Source organism: Lepidochelys olivacea (assembly GCF_965140295.1).
Source record: "Lepidochelys olivacea isolate rLepOli2 genome assembly, chromosome: 9".
NCBI classification, from domain to species: Eukaryota; Metazoa; Chordata; order Testudines; family Cheloniidae; genus Lepidochelys; species Lepidochelys olivacea.
The window spans coordinates 32465184-32488202 of record NC_140419.1 but is presented as its reverse complement, the minus strand read 5'-3'; the positions used below and the strand labels follow the sequence as shown (position 1 = coordinate 32488202).

At 41.1% G+C, this 23019-nt stretch overlaps 1 protein-coding gene across 4 annotated transcripts in view; it reads right to left on the bottom strand.

Moving 5' to 3' along the window:
- Positions 1 to 23019, bottom strand: part of GK5 (glycerol kinase 5) — an 84309-nt gene that overhangs the window by 50137 nt on the left and 11153 nt on the right. For all 4 annotated transcript variants that reach the window (XM_084639757.1, XM_084639758.1, XM_084639759.1 and 1 more), the window contains exons 2-5: positions 20863 to 20956; positions 19168 to 19243; positions 8517 to 8610; positions 7293 to 7424 (exon numbers count right to left, since the gene is read on the bottom strand). In XM_084639757.1, coding sequence (XP_084495883.1) covers positions 7293 to 7424; positions 8517 to 8610; positions 19168 to 19243; positions 20863 to 20956 — 396 coding nt within the window. The remainder of the gene's footprint in view (positions 1 to 7292; positions 7425 to 8516; positions 8611 to 19167; positions 19244 to 20862; positions 20957 to 23019) is intronic.

The following is a 23019-nucleotide window of genomic DNA, read 5'->3' as shown; positions in this document are numbered from 1 at the left end:
AAAAAAAAGGAGTGTGTTCAATGTGGATGTGAAGAAAGGAATACATTTTCTCTCCCTCTCACCCTTCCCTGTTTCCAAATATTTAATGGGGGGACAATAATATGCATGTCCCCAGAAAACAACTGACAATATTTCCTCTGGGAAAGGGGTGTTAAATCACAGGAAGCTCTAGAGCCAGGCGCTTCAGAAGAGAAATGGTACTGTGAAGCACAGCAGACCAACCCCTATCCCCCAGCTGCCTGGTCTATACTACAAAGTTAGGTTAACATAAGCTGCCTTGCATCAGCCTACTTGTGCATGCGTCTACACTTAAATTTGTCTCCCAACAACATAAGTATAAGTAATGTAGTATCACTACCTCCCCGAGTGGCATTGAGCCATGGTTGATGTACGAAGGTCGATGCAATGCTAGTGTAGATACTGTGTTATTTACATTGACCCTAACAGTCTTCCAGCAGCTGTTCCACAATGCCTGACACTGACTGCTCTGGTCACAACTGGCCCGGGGGTCAGAGAGACTAAAAAGCAAGGAAGCCTTCTGAAGCCCTGAGTATTTTTGAAATGTCTTTTCCCGATTGTCCAGCTTGACATAGATACCTAGCAGCTCCCCATTGTTGTGTGCAACTTGCCAACTGACCATGCCAGTTACATGCTCTAGATACACTCCAGCTTGGAGTAGACAGGAGATATTGCATCCCTTAGGTCTGTGCGGAGAATAAGCTGTACAAGAACAGCTATGGACCAGCTGTATAAAAGTGAACATCTACAAATAGACTGCATGGGGGATGCTGGAGGAGTATGACAGGGACCAGCAGCAATGCCGAGTGAAAGCACAGGAACTGCATCAGGCATACCAGAAGCCCAAGGAGGCCAACAATCAATACAGTTCAGAGCTACAGACCTGCCGCTTTTACAAAGAGCTGCATGCCATACTTGGCGGAGACACCTCTACCACCTAACAGACCACCATGGATATCTCTAAGGAGCCCAGGTCACAAGCCCCTACCATGAACAGCAAGGATGAAGAGGTGGTAGAGGAGGAAAAAAGAGGAGGATGGGGGACATGCGACTGGGAGGCAGGGTGCTGGGGGACTTCAGTTATGCTGCAAGCTGTTTGACACTTCACCACAGTCTAGTCAGGCCCAGCAGTCAAGCCCGATGCATGGGAAGGATCCTCGGGTAACTGTGTAAATATATTCCCCCTTATAGTGATGACGCCCCCAACATAACAGGACATAGCTAGCTATTAGCTTTTCATTAATTTACTCATACAAGAAGAGGTAGCAGTACAAAAAGAGAGGTAGTATTGTTATTTGCTTTTCATTCTGCTATAGAGTTAAGCCATGTGGAGCAGTCTTTTTATGTACATCAGGGATATCCCTTGAATCCTCCTAAGAGATCTCGATGAAATTTTCACGGAGGTAATCCTCTGCAATCCTCTGCCAAAGGTTTCTAGGGATGGCAGCCTTATTTCTTCCTTGCAATAGGATGTGTTCCCATGCCAGTCAGTGATAACTTCAGCAAGCACCATTGCAGTACACTGGGTGGCAGCATATGGGCCCCTCATGGCTTCAGGACATCAGCTGTGCTCTCTGCCTTTGTCACTCTCAGGACCGGACTGAAATATCAACTAAAATCACCACCGCTTGTGGAAAATGGTGTCAGTATTCAGTGCCATTGCACTATACTCGTAGTTTCATGCAACTGAGCAACTCCCTCCTCATTTTCCTCACCCCATGTGAGCCATACTCACCATGGCTGGAGCTGAGAGTGGGGCCGTGCACAAGCACTTGGAAGTAGAAGACAATAAGCATGCCTTGTTTAAAACTGTAGGGGACCAAGGGAAGGGAATTCTGAATCTTAACTTCTGGTTTCTGTTGTGACTATTGTGACCATTGTGACAGTGTCAGGCCAGATGGCTACAGGAGAGTGATAGAAGGCAGATATATTAGCCCCAGGTTAAGTAGGTCCCTTTTCCCTGGGTAAGGTAACAGGGAAGGTTCCAGAACAATCAGGAACTTTCTGGAAACAATTAAGGCAGACAGGCTGATTAGAACGCCTGCAGCCAATCAAGAAGCTTCCAGAATCAATTAAGACAGGAAGGCTAATCAGGGCACCTGGGTTTAAACAAAGGAGCTCACTTCAGTTTGTGGCGTGCATGCGAGGAGCTGGGAGCAAGAAGCACAAGAGGCTGAGAGTGAGGTGGTGTACTACTGGAAGACTGAGAAGTACAAGCATTATCAGACATCAGGAGGAAGGTCCTGTGATGAGAATAAAGATGGTGTTGGGAGGAGGCCATGGAGAAGTAGCCCAGGGAGTTGCAGCTGTTACAGGAGCCACTGTAGACAGCTGTTACCCACAGGGCCCTGGGCTGGAACCCGGAGTAGACGGCGGGCCTGGGTTCCCCCCATTCCCTCAACTCCCTACTTGATACTGGAGGAGTTGAACTGGACTGTGGGTTTCACCAGAGGGGAAGGTCTCTGGCCTGTTCCCCAATCCACTAGGTGGATAAGCAGAGACTGCAGGGATTGTTCTTCCTCCTTTCCCCATGCTGGCCAGTGATGAGGATAACTGAGTGAACGGCAGATTTGAGCCATGAAAGTGGCCAAACTGAGGGCTGCCGTGAACCTCTGAGGCAAGCAAATCTGCCAATAAGCACAGGACCCACCAAGGCAGAGGAGGAAATTTGTCACACTATACTGACTATACCTCGGTGTTTTATCTGCAGCTCCTGCCGTTTCAGCTTTGAGTGGTTCCCCCTCCACACTCACAGAATGCCTGAACCAGATAAGGAGGAGGAATAAGAGCACTAGGGATGACATGTTCAATGAGCTCCTGCAAGCTAATGCTGTATCAGACCATGAGCATCACCTGGAGGGTGAACACTGCAGATAGCCTGGAGAAGGGAAGAGCAGACAGGAAAAAGGTCCAGGATTCCCAGCAGAAAGAGGAGAGGGAGATGCACCAGGACGTAATGGGGCTTCTCTAGCAGCAAACAGAGATGCTGCAGACTCCTGGGAACATATAAGTTCAACAGTCCCAGGCTCACCTCTCTTTGCAGTCCATGGAGAACTCCATTACAGCACTTCACTACAACCACCCTCAGCATTCCACATGGCATGAGAGGCCACATCCCTACCCCTACCACTCCACTCAGGGGGAACATTAAGGACAACCACAGCTTCACATACACTGACCTGTGAAAACCACAGATGTTGTATATGTAGGTAAAATGGAAATGAATGCTTTTCGCCCTTATTAAGTTCTGATCAAATACATTAAAAATATCTTAATAGCTTTTAAATTACACAGATTTTTCTTTGCACTGCTTTTGTTACTGATTATAATATTATTTAAAAAATAATTAATCTATTAATTCACAACATATGCTGCAGAGTGCCTAGTTCTGAAAGCACTCACTCGGTACTGCAGACTGTGACACAACTCATAGGATCAGTGACAAACACAATGCAATAATCAAATGTACAGCAAGCACCACAAAATTAATATGTACATTGATAGTGTTATATTCACAGATGTACACCAAGCACCACCCAATTCCAAACAGGTCCCAAAGCAGCATAACCAGATAGAGCACAGTACACCACAATGCATTACTGTGGGTCACTGTTAAAATGCTCTTCCAAAGCCTCCCTGAATTGTATAGCTCTATGCTGAGCTCATCTAATTGCCCTTGTGACTGGCTCGTCCCCCATCCTGGCAGCAACTTTTCCCTTCTGTTTCACAAATATGATGCAGGACACAATAGGCAGGTATAACCACTGAGATTTTTCTTCACGGAGATCCAACCTTGTGAGTAAACAATGCCAGCATCCCTTCAGGTTTCAGAGTAGCAGCCGTGTTAGTCTGTATTCGCAAAAAGAAAAGGAGTACTTGTGGCACCTTAGAGACTAACCAATTTATTTGAGCATAAGCTTTCGTGAGCTACAGCTCACTTCATCAGATGCATAAAGTGGAAAGTACAGTGAGGAGATTTTATATATACACACAGACCTCACTGTACTTTCCACTTTATGCATCCGATGAAATGAGCTGTAGCTCACGAAAGCTTATGCTCAAATAAATTGGTTAGTCTCTAAGGTGCCACAAGTACTCCTTTTCTTTTAGCATCCCTTCAGTGTACCAAAAGTGCATTCAACTGTCATTCTGCATCTGCTGATCTATAGTTGAATCTTTCCTTGGTGCTGCCGAGGTGGTCAGTGTATGACGTCATGAGCCAAGGAAGCAAGGAGTAGCTCAGTCCCACAGGATCCCAACTGGCATTTCAACATTCCTAATGGTAATCCACTAGCTGGGAAAGAAAGTCCCTGCTTGTAGCTTTCTGAACAGTCCTGTGTTCTTAAAAATACAAACATCATGCACCTTCCCTGACCAGCCAACACTAATGTTAGTGAAGCATCTCTGGCGATTCACCAGTATTTGCATAACTATAGGAAAGTAGCCCTTTCTGTTGATGTACTCTGTGGCAAGGTGGTCTGGTGACAAAATTGGGATACAACTGCCATCCATTGCTTCATTGCAGTTCAGGAACCCCACTGCTGCAATCCATCCACTATGTCCTGCACATTACGTAGGGTCACAGTCCTGTGTAGCAGGAGACGAGTTATAACCCTGCATGACGACACCCCCACACAGTGATTTCCCAACTCCAAAATGATTGCCCACTCATTGGTAGTAATCCAGCATTGCAACTTTCCACAACACGATTGCCACTGTCAGTGCAGCTCTCATTTTGGTATACCTGTGCTGGAGAGCTGAGGCAAGCTTGGAGCACAGATCCAGGAATGTGGCCTTGAGCATCCGAAAGTTCTGCAGTCACTGTTCACCACCCCAAGTCTGCATTAAGATGTGATCCCACTAATGAGTGCTCATTTCTCAGGCCCAGAAATGGTGCTCCACCATCTGCAGCTGATCTACAAACCCCACCAGTAACCTTGAATTGATTCTCACTATGTCACACAGCAATCTGTCCACACTGATTCGATTTTTCTTAAGGCTCTGCAAATAGAGGATCGTGCATCCTGTGTTTGCAACACTTATGACAATAGCTCAGAGCTGTGCAAGCTCAATGCTTCAGGTCAGAAATGACAGACAGCAAGGAGGGGCATGCAGTTTTGTGGGAGTTTTTAAAAAGGCGTGAATATTATGGGATATAGATGACATTATGGGATGGAGATAGTTGCACACTGAGAAGTTGACCCCTTGTTCCCAACCACTCCTGAGCAACTTGATTCTTCCTCACCATGCATTGCCAAACCTTCCCAAAACACAGTGCTGGACAGTGGAAGCTTGCACAAGGAGATACCTACCCATGGTGCACCCACTGTGCATCAATACAAACTCTCCTGATGAGTACGCACAGCACCAACACAAGAAGCCAACTATGCATGTGCACAAGCAATATGCTAACTGTGGCGGCTTTATGTTGATGTAATTTGCATCGACCAAACTTTGTAGCGTAGATATGGCCTGTCCCTAAACTGCAGTTTTTGCTCCTGTGCACATACAGTTTTGCAAGCCTTGTTGCTGCCAATGGGAGATTAGTTGCTCAGCCTTCTTTAGCAGTGGCACATAAGAACCCTAATAGTGTAAACCTGGAGACTTTGAGATCACTATTAGTGGAGTTCAGAAATGAAGGCAGTGGAAGAGGAGATATGAAGAAGTGGTAAAAAAAGAAAGTGTTTTGTAGATAAGAAAACGACAATGCTAAAAGAAAAATAAGAATACCTAAAAATATGACCTTGCCAAAGGAAAGCAAATAGGGCTGTCAATTTTTGCTTCTTTATGTTATATAAAGAAAGCCTGAAAATTATTATTTCCCTACTTCCTTCTTTAAAACTTAGAAATTCAGATTTTACTTATCCTATTTTTCTTGAAAGACTCAAAGGACAACCAGAGAACTTGCAGAATGATGAGACAGACCGACTTATTGAAAAAGGAAATGATTTTTCTGGGCAGAACTTTGGTTTTTGTTTTTTGCTTTTTAAAATTCCAGTAACTAGGGAATTCTTGAGAGAAAACAGGACTTTAACTGAAGACTCAGCACCCCCATCTCCTTTAATTTTAGGTTAAAAAAAGCTGATGAGTCCATATCTGAAAGAGCCAACAAGTCCACCAACAAATCCAGGGAAGACCATATTTGACATTCCTAATATTTCTATGTTAGAACAAACAGGGTAATAGATTAAAAATAACAACTTTTGAAATCTTCCTTATTTGTTGTAAAACAAACAAACAAGCAAACAGAGGACAACCCTCCCCATTTCTCTTTTTAAAAAAAAATCTGAAAGTAAACACACAGATAAATTAAGTAAAGAGAAAGGAAAGGAAAAAGCCAAGTCAATGAACAAAAACAGGAGACACAGTGAATTCATTGTTCTTTAGAAGTTTTGGTGCTAGCATAATAGAATACACAGAAATGTTTAATTTTACATATCTGGCACTGACACTATACACCAGGGGTAGGCAACCTATGGCATGCATGCATGCCAAAGGCGGCATGAGAGCTGATTTTCAGTGGCACTCACACTGCCCGGGTCCTGGCCACTGGTCCGGGGGGGCTCTGCATTTTAATTTAATTTTAAATGAAGCTTCTTAAACATTTTAAAAACCTTATTTACTTTACATACAACAATAGTTTAGTTATATATTAAAGACTTATAGAAAGAGACCTTCTAAAAATGTTAAAATGTGTTACTGGCATGCAAAACCTTAAATCAGAGTGAATAAATGAAGACTCGGCATACCACTTCTGAAAGGTTGCCGACCCCTGCTATACACCATTAGTCAAGCCTTTAAAATTACATAAATGCTGAGTAAGTGGAGATCCCTGTTTTTTGACCATTATGTTACTGATTTCTGGAAATCTGTAAGTGTTGGGATAAGGCGGACTGGAAATGTAACACTGTCAAAGATAAAATAAAAATATGCCACATTGTTACACAATAAAGTTCAATTCACTTTAAAATAAATTACAATAAAAATTATGTTGTATAATGTTAAGATTAATAAATAAAAGAAATGCAAAACTAACAATATGATTATGCTTTGTAGGTCAGACTCCTCATGTGAGTAATGTCACACAGGAACACATTTACAGGATCAGGGGAAGTTTGTAAAAAGATAAAATAGATCATTAGCCTCTCTTTCCATTCCCTTTGAGGGAAGGAAAAAAAGAAAGCAAAAACCGAGCAGGTAACCATCAAGAAAAGTCACTATTCATTGCTATTATGTACCAAGAGTATTACTTTTCCCCCCAACAACTTTCTTACCTCAGTTATGTTTTGTAAAATCCAGGACAGCCTCAAAGAGACATGTTGTGTTGTGAAAGTCAATGAACTAGCAGTCAAATATCGATCACTCCGAGTCAAAAAGTAAAGAATTGTAGAGATAACGTGGATTGCCTATTCCAAAAGAACAGAAGTTCTTAGTTGCCTTACTTGTATTTTACACATATGTATTGAAACACAGAGGTTAAATGAATTGCTCAGTGTCAGAAGGGAAATCTCTGACAAATCAAGGAATTTTACATCTTATTATGAAGGTGCCAGTAGTAGCTTTACAGGTAAGGTTGACTTCAATTTTTCCACATAAAGTGGGGACCAATCTTCTTTGTTTTTAAGAACACACATGCTCCAAATTTACAACACATTCTGGAACATATTTACAACAACAAATTGGAATAAAAAATGAATATTCTAAGTACAAAAATCTCAAAAACCATACTGACAAAATTAAATTCAGAACCAAAAAAATCATTTGCTAGCAATGTTAACATGTGACATATTAATATAACAAGGAGATTCAAAGTTATACACATTTATTAGCTGTCAGGGTTCCCTCCCCACTCTGAACGCCAGGGTACAGACGTAGGGACCTGCATGAAAGACCTCCGAAGCTTATTTCTACCAGTTTAGGTTAAAAACTCCCACTTAGCACAGGGAAAATTCACAAGCAAAACAAAAGAAACTAATCCGCCTTGCCTGGCTTACCTATACTGGTTACAATATTCGAGACTTGGATTAGGATGGGTTGGAGAAGATGGATTTCTGTCTGGCCCCTTTCAGTCCCAAGAGAGAAAAAAACAAACAAAAACAAAAAACAAACAAACACACAAACACACACCACAAAAAACCCCTCCCCCCAAGATTTGAAAGTATATTCTTTCCCCATTGGTCCTGTTGATCAGATGCTAACCCGGTTATCTGAGCTTCTTAACCCCTTACAGGTAAGGAGGAATTCTAGGCTACCCTTCACTGTATGTTTAGGACACTAGCTTTATAGGTGGATATAGAATGTCAGTGTTTAATTTCTTCGCTTTCGTGTTCTGTCATTTTGTATGCTAACAGTATTATTTTTTGTTTAAAGTTGTAAACTACATATCATGTCATTTATTGAAATTATGCATTAGGGCACTTGCAATATTTATCACACCTAATTTGGGTAAATGAAAACAAAAGCAGTATCTAAGCAGCATACTCAATGAGCAGCCTTACCTTCAATATGACACCCCTGTTCCAGGAATTTACAAGTTCAGCAGCTCTTTGGTCTTTCCAGCTTATAAAATTATGAAATGGTTTTCCTGTCTTCCTGAAAACCAGTAAGAAAATAGGATTTGAACATTTCAGTTTGAAGCTACGGCAAGTATATTGCTGAAAAAGATTATATTGAAGTGTTTGAAGAAAGAGAATGTCTGTTAGCAATAATTCCTAAAACAACTGCATAAAATTCTGGTGGGTTTGAGAAATTAACAGGCACTTATACACCATCGTGCAGAGTGAAGTTCTTAGCCAGAACTGTAACTCTGGAAAATAAAAAAAGAAAAAGAAAAAAACACTTTTGTAAAGCATAATCAAGAACAAATCAAAAGTTAGGCAGCCATAAAACTGTTCTGAATTGCTATAAAATGTATCTGTACAAACAGCAGGATGTGGCTGATGCTGACTGCTCTGAGGCAGGAGCTGGAGAGTCTGGCGATTTGAATATTGAACTAAATGAGAGTCAACACTGTAATGTAGTTGTGAAGAAAGCTAATATCACTCTGGGGTGTATTAACAGGAGTGTCATATGTAAGACATGGGAGATAACTGTCCCGTTCTACTCATTACTGATGACCCATCAGTAGGAATACTGTGTCCAGTTCTGGGAGCCATACTTTAGGAAAGATGTGGACAAAATGGAGAGATTCCAGAGGAGAGCAACAAAAATCATAAAAGTTTTAGAAAACTTGACCTATGAGGAAAGATTAAAAACCTGGACATGTTTAGTCTTAAGACAAGAAGACTGAGGGGGGCCTGACAACAGTCTTCAAATAAGTGAAGGGCTATTATAAAGAGGACTGTGATCTTTTGTTCTCCACGTCCCTGAAGTAGGACAAGTAGTAATGGGCTTAACCTGAAAGAAGGGTGATTTAGATTAGATATTAGGAAAAACTTTCTAACTATAAGGACAGCTAAACTCTGGAATAGGCTTCCAAGTGAGGTTGTGGAATCTCCATCATTGGAGGTTTTTTCAGAACAAGTTGGGCAAACACTTGGCAGGGATGGTCTATGTTTACTTGGTCCTGCCTCAGCACAGGAGGCTGAGCTTGATGACTTTGAGGCCCTTTCCGGCCCTACATTTTGATGATTCTATGATTTCTGTAGTTTCTCCCCCTGCCTACCATATACGCTAACTGTACTTGAAAGCCATGTTGGAGATTTGACATGTACAAATCTGTCAAATGCCAGTCAACTCTGAGTACCATGGGTGCAAAAAGTGAGAAAATGGGAACAAAGAGCGAAGAGAAGGACAGACCAGACGCAATAAAAACAGATGAGTAACAAACTGCTCTAGCTTAAAATAAAAATCCACAGCATCTGATCATGATGCTGTCCCATAATAATGAACAAAGTAAGCTGATTGAGTAACATTTAAAACTTTTCCCTCACAGATTTAAGAAAATACAAGACTGTATTGGATTTACACCTTCTTCCAAAGGCGTCCGATTATAAAAATCAGGTTCAACATATTATCTGTATTATCATAGTGCCTAGAAGCCCCAGGACCAGGATCCCATTGTTAAGTGCTGTGCAAACATAGAATAATAATTAAAAAAAAGAGATAGTCCTTGCCCCAAAGAGTTTACAATCCAAGATCTTCTCTACACTTAAAATGCTGCAGCTGTGCCACTGCAGAGCTTCAGTGATGATGTTATCCATACCAAAGGGAAGGGTTCTCCTGTAGGCATAGATAATCCACCTCCCCAAGAGGCAGTAGCTAGGTCAATGGGGTTAGAGCCGAGTGATGTAGTTAAACAGGAGTGTGGATTTTCCAGACCCAAGTGACATAGTTATACTAACCTAATTTCCTAGTGTAGACTAGACCTAACTATGAGACGAGACGAGACGAGACAACAGATATAGATGGACAGATGGGGGAATACAAGGAAACAATGAAATACAGGATTCCAGAAAGCAAAATAAAAGCATGTATGTGACTCAAATTCTTTGGTCAAAATTCAAATCATCAATCAAGTTGCACCCAGCACAGAGCACTTTAAATCAAATACATTTAAATCATCTGATTTTTTAAAATTAATTGATTAAAATCAGATTATGGCTTTACCAAACTAATTTTAAATATTTTGTTATTGCAACTTTAGATTATTTTTTAACTAACTAAATTATGAACGCTGATTTTTTTAAAAGCATCTACTGGTAGGGTCTTTTATTTGCAGTTTACAAGACTGCTACAAGCAAAAAACCAGAATACTGAGAACTAATGTTCTGATTCTTGCAAACACTTAAACAGTATGTAATTTTACTAACCTGAATAGTTCTACAGTAAAAGCTGTGCTATCTGGCCCTGTACCAACCAGAAAGCTCTATAAACCAGCATGTCTAATCTTCATGGAAAGTTCCGGTTTATAGTCGAGTTGGCATGGGGCCAGCAGGTTCTCTACCTGGCTCCATGTGGCTCCCTGGAAGTGGCGACATGTCCTTGCTGCTCCTAGGCGGAGGAACATCCACAAGGGGTTCAGCGTGTGGGAAGAAGTGCAGGTCTGGAGGTTGAGGTGCAGGAGGGGGTGCGAGTTTGGGAGGGAGTTTGGGAGCAGGAGGGGACTCGGGGTAGAGGGTTGGGGTGCAGGAGGGGTTTCGGGATACTGGATCCGGAGGCATTCACCTCGGATGAATTGTCCCTGCTATTCCACAAGTGGCGACCTGTCCCTGCTGTTCCTAGGAGGAGGCATGTCTAGGCAGCTCTGCGCACTGCCTCTGCCCACAGATGCCGTCCCCACAACTCCCATTGGCCACAGACCCAGGGCTCGGGGAAGGGGCAGTGCACAGAGCCTCCTGCCATGCCTCCACCTAGGAACAGCAAGGACAGATCACTGTTTGCAGGGAGCCGCCTGAGGTGAGTGCCTCTGGATCCAGCACCGCAAAACCCCTCCCACACCCCAACCCCCCTCCTGCACCCAAACTCCCTCCCAGAGCCTGTACCCCTGCATCCCCTCCCACACCCCAACGCCCAGCCCTGCACCCAAACTCCCTCACTCTCAGTTAACTGGAATTTTTCACTTACCAGCATCCCCCATTCCTCCAACATGCTGGATAAAAAAAACTTTTACTGTATTAACTTCAAAGGGACTACTCATGTTTCAAGTTAAGCATGTGCACAAGTGTTTGTAGCATCAGGGGCTAAAAAATTGTAGCTTTTATTAAATATTTTCTCTTAAGTGGTATAAAATGTTTGTCACTTCAAAACAAATTTGCTTCAGTACTAATAAAAAGTTATTACTGCTTTCAATACTTTAACACTGTGTGACACTCATTACCTCAAAGTAGCACCCTGGAACCCCCATATTCACCACTGTAATAGGATTATATGTTTTGTACAATGTGTGCCTTGTAAGGTATCATTTGAAGAGTCTTGATCTGTTGAACATTAATATCCTGTTGGATTGTATACATTATCACTGTATGTGAAGTTATGAAATATTGTAATATGTGTTACTGAAATATTGTGTGTGGTTGGGAGATGCCCACACCCAGCCTTTCAGACATGTGCTGATGGCCCATTAAAAGGGAATCCACTTTCCCAGTGGCCATCCCAGAGACTTCTCAGAGAGAGCATGTAGACAATGGAGATTGCCTGACCAATAGGGGATGCCTGCACACGACATCACAGCAGGGAACTTTTAAGCAGCTAGGAGAAGGTATAAAAAAAGAAACAATGACATCATCCCTTGGCTTCTCTCCCTGCCCAACTCTACACCTGGAAGAATATCTGAAGGACGAAAGACTTTCAACTAGAAGGAGTTAGATCCCAGGCTGAAATGGGGTCCAGCCTGTGTATTGAGGAACTGTAAACCTGCTTGTAACATCTGTCAGGGTGAGCAAAGCTGTTCAGTTCAACTCTTTCCTAGATTAAAAGTTTAGGATTTAGAATGCGTATTTACTTTTTATTTTCTTAAAGTAACTATCTCTGACCTTTATGCCTACCATTTATCACTTAAAATCTATCTTTCTGTAGTTGTTAAACTTATTTTAATGTATTATTCTTCCAATGAGTTTGTCTAAAGTGCTTGGGAAATCTACTCAGGTTACAAAGGCTAGTGCATTTCCACTTTCCTATGAAGAAGTCAGGCTGCTGACCAATACAAAATGGTACAGATCTGGGCTGCAAGACTGTGGAACTGGAGGGAATTTGCTGGAGCCTCTCTACTGATGGTTCATGAGAGGCTAAGAGATCGTTCATGTAACTCAATTGGGTGCATCCCTGCCTTTGAATGGCTGTATACGTGCAGTACCTGCCAGAGGTTTGTAGCTTCACATCAGTATCACAGTGAGAGGCATCCCAAGTTGGTGGGTTTGGAGAGCTCAGAAATCCCCCAGTCCAGGCTCACCGCAGGGACCCTGTCACACACTGTTATTGTGAACTTTTTAATACAAAGCTAACAATGTTCAAAAATAGGGGCCCGAAGTTAGGCTCATAAGCCTACATTTATACATCTACAGGTGATATTTTCAAAAGCACCTAAGTAACTTAGGAACATATGTCTTATTGGCTTCAAACTGCATATTATGGTGGAGAACAGCCTGGTCAAAGTATTTCCACTTTTGGACTTGTGGAAGTTCAATATATCAGAAGATTTATAATATAACAATAAATATAATATAACATAACAATCAGATTTTGGTTGTAAATACAGTACAAGCTATTTGCTTATCAACTTTGTGTTTCAGTTTGTGTTGTTCTCACAGTAAGGATGTTAATGAGGCTCTGGATTTGTCCGTTTCAACACAGATGAGCATTTTAAGTTAAACATCTTAGTATGTAAAATCTGAAATTCTACTAACAATTTGGAAACTAATTAAAGAAACAAGTACTAAACATCCAGTTCAGTAACTTAAGACTATGGGAAGAGAGTAAAAAACTAGCAATATCTAAATAAAAATGTTGTGATTTTTTTAATTTAAAAATTGGTTTTTATCCACCTTAATTGCACTCACGTTATAGCAAACCTCCAATATCTGGCCTTCAGCCTGGAGAAACTGAGGTGAGTTTTATCATCAGGAAAACAAAACCAGGAAATAAGCGTAATTATTTTTTCCATTTCCCTGATGTGAGCAATGTAACAAAGGAAAATAAGAGTCTTTAAACACATAAAAATTTGGGAGCATAATGTAATAAAAATCTTATTCCAGGGGCAACTTAGTGATAAAAAGTGTTATTTGATTCATAAAAATCTACAGAATCATCATTTCAATGTTGTCACCCTTTGGGCCATGGCAGGGGGATTCACTGCCTCCCCACCCCAGTTCCCAACTCCAGATCCTCCGGGTGATGGAAATTTTGATAATAAATAATATTGCTGGAAATGGATTGAGCTGTGTATCATTCAAAAGCCCTTTCTCCCACAAACACAATGATACTAAATATGATAAACCTAAAGCAATTATGTAGATGTATATTTAAGAAAATGTTTAAAAATCACCATTTTTAAAATTATACTTTGAACACAGGCATGTCAAACATGCAGCCCTTACAAAGTTAAATTGTGACTCTTGATTGATAGTACTGTGTTATCAACTAATGCTCAGAACATGATACCTGATTAATTTTTGTAACGTTACATAATACCACAAATGGTCCTTACTTGACCTAGATAGTCAAGTAAGTACAGTAAAATGTGTATGAGAGACATGACTTCTTCTCTGGACCTGCCACTTAGTAGCTGTTATCCACATATGGGAACATATGAATTCCCTTCTTCCTGAGGTAGACCGTCACCATGACCATACATTTGATAAAAACCCAGGGGGGAAGAAGACAGACTGAAAGGAAGGACCATATACTGAAAATGATGGTTCGCCATGATGAGAAGTTGTCTGTGGATCGGGAGAATTGCCACATCTGGAGCAGAGATCCCCATCATTCAGTGCTTCCCTGCTTTTCTGGTCCCAGAGTTCTGTGCAGTTCTTGCCTTGGAATCTCTGTTCTCTATTCTGTATGCTAATGGAGATGCCTCCTTGTCCCATCTTTGATGCAAATGAGGCTAGGGGAGTTTCCTTAATCCTGTCATCCTTATCCCAGGGATTTAGCTGTGTCTCTTCCTGTCATAGAATATCAGGGTTGGAAGGCACCTCAGGAGGTCATCTAGTCCAACTCCCTGCTCAAAGCAGGACCAATCCCCAATTTTTGCCCCAGATTCCTAAATGGCCCCCTCAAGGATTGAACTCACAACCCAGGCCCATGCTTAAACCACTGAGCTATCCCTCCCCCCTTGGAAAATACAAGTCGGGAGGGCTTGTCAGTGCTTACCCCGACGTTGAGGAAGGAAGAGGCCAGAGAAGTCCTCAACTTATTATGGCCACCCTCACGTAGGTCACTGCTTCATGCTCACCCTGCAATACTGGTCCCAGACTCTCCCAGTACACATGGGGAGAGTGTAGAAGTTTGTTCTCTCTTCTCTGCCCCCTCACAGGTCCCAAACATGAGCCATGACATCCCACTGTTGCACCAGCACTCTGCTGTTCATAGATGTCTGGAGTCTGATGCTGTCCAGGGTCTATGCTGAACCTGTGATTCCTCTGAACCTCTGGAGGTGCTTGCCAGCTGGAGCCCAGGAAGTAAAATTGCTGTGCCACATGAATGGATTCTATGGCAATAGAAGCAACCCCCTTTACCTAACTGCAGTGTCACTATCAGTTCTACGCTGTCGGCAACTCCTCGGGTTGCCCTTGGGAAAGCGTTGCCAATTCCATGCAGAGTGCCACTGGGGAGTCACCCAAGTTTTTTTATGAAACTAAGACCACACCAGACTCCGTCCCATTCTTCTGTAAGCCACTGTGGTCTCGAGAGGTTCGTACACCATCAAACGCAACCAGTGACAGCCTCCCAGGTGGCAGAAGGTGCAGGATAGTCCTGGTTTTCTCCGCTCTTTGGGGAGCGACCATGCCCCCCCCCATGTGTCATCACTGTCATCGAAACCTAGACACCTCCGTTACCCGGAGATGAACTGCAGCTGTCTCTGATCACATCAGCAGGCAAGAATATCACACGGGTCCTTGTAAACTGGGAACCGCTGAACTGAACTGGACATTAGCTGGACATGACTTGATTCAGCAAGGTCCCCCAGACTGGGTAGTTCCATTAAAGGGCACACCTTGTGACAAGCTCACGCCAACAATTTGGTTTAAATTCTATGGGCACATTTCCCTTTTAGAGCGATTCCATGAGCTCGGATTGTAAGAATGGAATTGGGCCAACAACAACCAGTTTTAAATTTTGACCCTCTGATCACAAACCTTGCTCCCCTCCAACGATTAAGAGCACCAGTTTCAGGAACCCATGTGTTGAAATTGGATCAACAAGAACATTTGGTTCTTCAACCTCAGACTTCCCTGAAGGAGGTTCAAATCCACTTAGATGGCATGAATATCTCTCACATAGCACCTGTATGCACTCCCTTGATTGGAACTAGCCATAAGAGTTGGGATGAATGGGTAAGAATGTGGTAAGGGGCTGACCACGTAAATAGAGTAAAAATGGAATTAAGTGATTGGATTGCACCTGTAGGAACAGGAATCACTTTAGCTGATGCCGCAAACATAGAAGTTCTGGTTAATAAACTATCATATGCCACTGAAAATATAGGAAAGATGGGAACCCCATCAACAGTATCTTTGAAACAGTTAAGTGAGGAACAGCAGTTAATAAGTAAGGTATTTCCTGGGTGAGAAAGACTCATAAAAAAAGATTAAGAGTTAAGGATGTCTGGTGTACAGTCCCTCCAGAATAATGCTGAAGTGAGCTGTAGCTCACGAAAGCTTATGCTCAAATAAATTTGTTAGTCTCCAAGGTGCCACAAGTACTCCTTTTCTTTTTTCATTGATCTAAGCGTGTGAGCTCAGGCTCTCACCCAGAACATAATCATGGGAATGATTAGGCAAGCCATAGCAGGACAAAGTCCCATCAAGGCAATCAACTTGATTTGGCTCCATGTTACGAAGGAAGAATTAGTCCTCCGGCCCCGGTGGAGACTAGTTAATGCTTCATACAATCACCACCAGCAAAGCTTGCAGTTATTCCTGATAACAGTGGTAGGCAAAGAAATTAGAGTAATCCACCCAGTAGTCCCACTGGAATTACAGATTAATGATAACTCAGTAATGTATTCCAGAGATCCTAACACTTGGGCCTGGCAGAAAGATAATGTGTGGAACACAGTAAATGTAAAGGGGTGTAGGAGAAAAGAAGGTTTGGGCTATATCCGTGAAGACCAAGCATTGGAGGAACATGAAGAATGCTTCTTCCCACAACCTGGGAGTAAGTCTCACTGTTCCTTCGATGTTATCCAGGAAAAGGGGTCTGTTTTTATCTATTTGATAAAGCGTGTGTGTGTGTGTGTGTGTGTGTGTAAGAACGAGAGGTAATATTGTATTGATTAATTGTGTGTGTGTGTGTGTGTGTAAGAACGAGAGGTAATATTGTATTGATTAATGGACACTGGATTTAACCCATGGTGCCTTACTTTAATCGCTGTTTCTGTAATGTAACCACTATTGTTAGTTGTGATATTAAGTTTTCTGTGCCTATCTGGACTGTACAACATTTGAAAGCCTATCCTGAGCTCTACAAGGAGGTTTTCCCTCATTTCACTGGGAATGGGTCTCACTGCCATTAAGCGACTATTAACTCATCCCACCTTAGAAACTGAGCTGCAGAAGCTCCGAACTTTGGGGGAGAATGGAAAACTTGAGATTCAACACCACAACCAGGAGATCTCTAGGTTAGCAGTTACAGTCAAAAAACACAGGTCACCAGTCCTGGTGGGAGACTTTGCTTGCGTGGGGCCCCAGTGCAACAGGTCTTTTAAATATCATGCTTCACCCTGGTTCTACTGGTTTGCTGGATCCAGCGACTGATGTGGCGGCTGCAATGGATTGAAGATCAGACCTGGTATCACCGAGTAAGGATGTGATGGGGACACTTGCTCAACACAAGCACCACATCAATGGGAGGACTTAGTACCTAGCAGCTCTGTGTTCTTGGGGAACCAGGGTGCAGTACCCAGCCTGTCTGACTCACAAAAGACCTTTCCCCCACCCCCCGACCTCTGCTTGAACCAAAACCAATCAGAAGATTTACAAAAAGCAATGAAAAGACAGGGAGAGACACACCTAAACCCCTGGGATAAAGATGACAGGATTAAGGAAATTCCCCTAGCCTCATTTGCACTGAAGATGGGACAAGGAGGCATCTCTATTAGCATACAGAATGGAGAACAGAGATTCCAAGGCAAGAACCACATGGAACTCTGGGACCAGAAAAGCAGGGTAGCACTGCATGATGAGGAATCTCTGCTCCAGTTGTTAATGAACCCATGCCGGCATACACCCAGCCCAGTAGTTATCAGACCAATTCTAGTAATAAATCCTTTATTGGTATCCAAAATAGTGAAGCTCCCTAATTGCATTGTGAGCTCACTCCAAGCTACTCCACCCAAATCCAGGAATGATCAGCTCCCATGGTCTAGCCTGAACAAAACAACTTTGGTATAGTTCCTTGTTTACACATAAACAAATCTAGTGTTCTCCCTTGAACTGCAGCAGGGAGAAGTAGAGCTCTGTATGAGAACACAAGTGATACAAGCAACACATTGATAGAAGTACAGAACACCCCCTACCCCAGAAGAGTAACCCTAATAAATGAGCATACCCCAAAGTAACGGGCAAAGCTGGTAACAGTAATGTATGGGTTACCTAAAATCCAAAAGGTTGATATCCTAAAAGCTGATTGGATAAAGATTAAGTCTTCTGTAATGTAGAACTGTATAAAAGAACATGTTCCCCATCTGGAGAAACACTGGAGTAGAAACTGAAGAATGGGACTGAAGGACCAGACTAAGAGATCAGAGAAGGCGAGGACTATCATGGAAGGTGGAAGAACTTCCCAGGGCCCCAAAATGTGGTCATTTGGGCCCATTTACCAATTCTATCTTATCTGTTATTTGTCTGGCATAAATGTATGCCAGACACTATAAAGTCTGAAATGATTTCTGTCTGAAATGATTAAGCCTAAATTGGATGCACTTGTGACTCAGTGTCTCAACTTTTACCCCAAACATCTCCAATAACGATATCTATGCCTGGATTGTGCAGCAATAGGTTTTTTTTTGTTTTGTTTTCTTGTTAAGGAGTTACCCTCTCAACAAATGCTATTTCTGAAGTGTGATTTTTCCTGTTCTGTTTTCCACAATTAAAGAAAGTTTTCCACTTGGCTCTTCATGACATACTAGATGCATCCATTGTTCTTTCACATACTCTGTTCTCTAACTCTTTGGAAGAATTGGGTATCAGTCAGGAACACTGCCTACAGAAAGTGAATCACAGTATATGCACTACACAAACTTTTGAAACACCAAGCTGTATATATTCCTAAACTGAGTAATTGTGTGATTTTATTGCTGTAACTTTTGTCCTTCCCTCGCCTCACCTCCCTTTCTGCTATAGGTTATCTTCACTCTCCGTGCTCATGTAAAGTTAGATTGTAAGCTCTTTAGGGTTTTTTTACTTGTTCTGTAAAGTGCTTAAATTTATAGGGCAAACTAATACACTTTTGCAACGTGCATTCATTTTAACCTGCACACACTGTACATACTTGTTCCATGTAATGAAAGTTCCTCTCTGTGTTGAGATGCCAAGACCAGCAATTTGATTCATTTGTAGTCCTGCAGCTAAAAGTAAAAATATATTTTCAAAGTTGAGAAATCATTTTTATGCTAATATTATAACATGACATAAATACACACCTTATGGAAAGTTAGGAAATTACTCAACAAATGTAATAAATACTGATTTTTATTCATTGGACAGCTAAACAAGTGACGTAACTGCTGAAATAACCAAGTACACAGCACGAATGTGCAGAGCTAGACCAATTTGTTCCAAAATAGTTGGACATATAATCCTGGATTTTACAAAAGCAACATCTGCACACTGGCCCTTTCATTGCCTATATTTTTATTAGGCAATCCCTGTAGGCTTATTCAGGAAGCATCACGAGGGGAAGACAGATACTGTGCCCGCATGGCAGAAGTAATGAGACTTTCAATAGGGATGTTCTAGATATCTTTGGGAGCATAACACAGGCTAGATGAAAGGCAAGGAAGTCCCATGAATAAACAAAATCACTTTTGTGTTGCACGGACAATGGAGAGGCTTCACCCTGATAATTTAGGGTTTATTGATATTATTAGTTTGTAGAAGCACTCAGCTAGACAAAGTATCCCTACCCTGTGGAGCTCACAAGTCTAAGAAAAAAATAAATTTGTGACTTCATATAATCATTCAAGCTCAATAAGGCAGAACTCTTTAAAATGAATATTTCTAGAATTAAAAGCAAACATACTAAATGTGATCTAAAATTTCTATTTTGTAAATGAATACTTTTATAAAATCTTCTAAAAATAGAAATATCTCCACAATTTTCTTTTCTAAATTCCAGTGAAAACAGCTGTTTTAAACAAACTTTTCCTCAGAGAATTTAAACCCAAACACTGCAACTTTAATAACCTGAACATGCAACTGACATCACTGATTTTAATTTTTTATGCCGAGAAAAAAAATCAAAAATACAGAAAGTGAACAAAAAGCATGACTAGCAACATGCAAACTGGATTCCAATATAGGTATTAGTAATGTAAGAAATGTCTTTGTTTACTACATGATTTTTAAGTTGACAATGTCCCTTTACATTTAAAAAAAATTAATTTAATTGTAGAATTTCATATTTGCTGAGTGACTTACTAATTTTGTTATGACACCTTTTGCATAATAACAAAGTTATTTTATTTTAAGTTTAAAATTAGTGTTCCAGAAATTATACAAATGTTTGAAGAGAAAATTTTGTCTTCACATACCCTGAAGAGACCTCCGGTTGATTTCAAAGGGACTTACATGCAAGATGTCCAAAGGCTGAATTTCACCCGAAGGATATGTTAAGAAATCCCATTTAAACTGAAGGACTATACACAGTGAACCAAAAGTAGTACTAATTTGAGAATTTTGTTGCTCTCTGGTAAGTTATTACTGAAAGCTTCATTAAAATAACTAAATAAGGGCCCAACCCTGTAAACACATGCTCATGTGAAAATTTTTGTGCATTAAGTTATTTAAATGCCTAAGGGTTTACAGGATTAGGTAGACAGACAGTTCTTAAGGTATTTTGTAGTTTCCTATTCAGCAACATCAATATGTTTTCAGCAGATGACGTTGCATAAGTACAAAAATAACTAATAGATTAAATGATTTTAGTTAACATCAGCTACTATTATTTGGTTTCATGAATGATTACCTTGTACTGCCTCTTTTATTACATCTGTGACCTGAGTCCACAGAACTTCAGGATCTAGTTCAACCCAGCCAAGATGAGGATGAAGTGTTTCTACCTGTTTACAAGAAGTATAATATTACTATGAACAGTAACAATACTATGAGTGTCCAGGCTCCTGCAGTACACACAATAGGGACCAGTATACATCCCTACTGTAACTCCATTGACACACTGGAGGAATATTAGAGATGGATCTCACCCCTTTACATTTAAAATGTTCCCTTTAATAAGCCCATAATACAGAAGGGTTCCATCCCCAAAGCTTTAACTGGCCTTCCTGCTCACTGAAGTGGAACAAGTAGGCTCATTTAGGCTTTTTTTTTTTAAACATTATCAACTTTATTACAATTTTAAGAACATAATATTAATATTATTTTTTTCTAAAAGTGTTTCAAATATTTTTCCAATTGCTTTGATACTTTAGAATTAATACATTATTTCTTGTCTTTTATATCAGTTACAGAAGAAACACATATGTAATCCAAAAACGAATGGAAAACACATACAAGTAAAACATTCTAAAGGAACTGAGAAATTGTCTTGCTAGGCAGGAGAAAATCCTGTCCGAACTGAGTTAATATTCTCAAAGCAGAAAGAGTTCGTTTTTGTTGCACTCCAGCAGGAAGGAAATTCTGCTCAGATAACTGAGAAGGAGGAAGGTATAGAAAGGACTTTAACTATAGTCTTTAAGTAGAGTCTTAAGTCAAAAATTTACATTTGTTGCAAGTTTAACAATTTTTTTTTAAAGCCACACATATTAAAAGAGATTTTTTATTTCTAAACATCTGCTCATTGATTTTATCATAATTATGTTGTTACTTTACAACGTCTATGTAAAATTAGGAAAAGTAGAGAACACATGCTTCGTATTTTTTTTTAGATTTTGTTACCTTGGATCTTCTATTTTTCCCCTGCAAATAACAATATTCCATATTTTAGACTGATTTAAGCCAACAGGCAGGAAACCATAATTAAAATCAATTATTTTAATTTTGTTTGGTAGTTTTACTTTTTAGTTATTTTCCTAAAGAAAGGTTTATTCTCATTTGTTGGTATACATTGGTACTTCTTTTTGCTAACCAGGATACACTGTATCGGCACACATTTATTTAAACAACTATATAGTTTAATGTACATTTAATTGGATTCTAAATTTTTTAAGGTTTTTTTGTTTTTTTGGTTAGAAATTGGTAAATGACTAAATTTGCAAGGCCTTAATCTCAACTTGATGGCATTTGTTTGTCTGTAACATGATGACTTTTGAACACCACATCCAATGAAATACAACATTTCTGGGAATGAGCCAGGTCTCCATGGGCAGAACCCTATTGATTTTAGGGAAAAATCAGAAAACTGGAATAGTGGAAGTGTGAATCCTCCCATCTAACAGCTTCAAGAACCTCTGTAATCCTCTATATATCAAAGAACTGGTTGACACCAATTAACGTCTTCCAGCATAACAATACCCGTATCTTCTCAGATCGTCCTCCCAAGAGAGTTTAACAAGTTGATAGCCTGAATGCAGGCTGGTTCCAAGGGGGGGCGGGTGAGAAGGGCAGTTGCCCAGTGCACCAACTTCCGGGGGGTGCTGGACCATTTTATTTCCCACCCCTCTGACAATTGTAGGGTTACTGAAGAGAATTTCTGCCCTGGCTAGCAACTTGGCTAGGGCCACTCCTGCCTGAATGACTTATCTCCCAGACAGAAAGAAGAGAAATAATAATGATGGGGGAAAGGGGGCATACTGAGCAAGGAGGAAGGAAGCATGGGGAAGCTTGGGATGGGGGCCACACAGAGCCCCTGCATGGGGGGTGAGGGGGAAGTAAGACCCTGGCAAGGGGGAAGAGCACACACAGATCCCTTGGTAGGGAGAGAATGTAAGATCCTGAAATGGGGCTGAAGGGGAAAATACGGAGTTTGAGGGCAAAGGGGAATGGGGGACATATTGGCACACAGCCACTGGCATGGGAGAAGTGGAGGCAAACACAACCTCTGTAATGGTACGGGGTGAGAGGAGATGCACGAGTCCCTGAATGTAAGGGAGATAAAAAAATTGGCACACAGAACTTGTGGGGTGAAACAGAGGAATGCAAGAAGCCCTTGGTGTATGCAATAAGT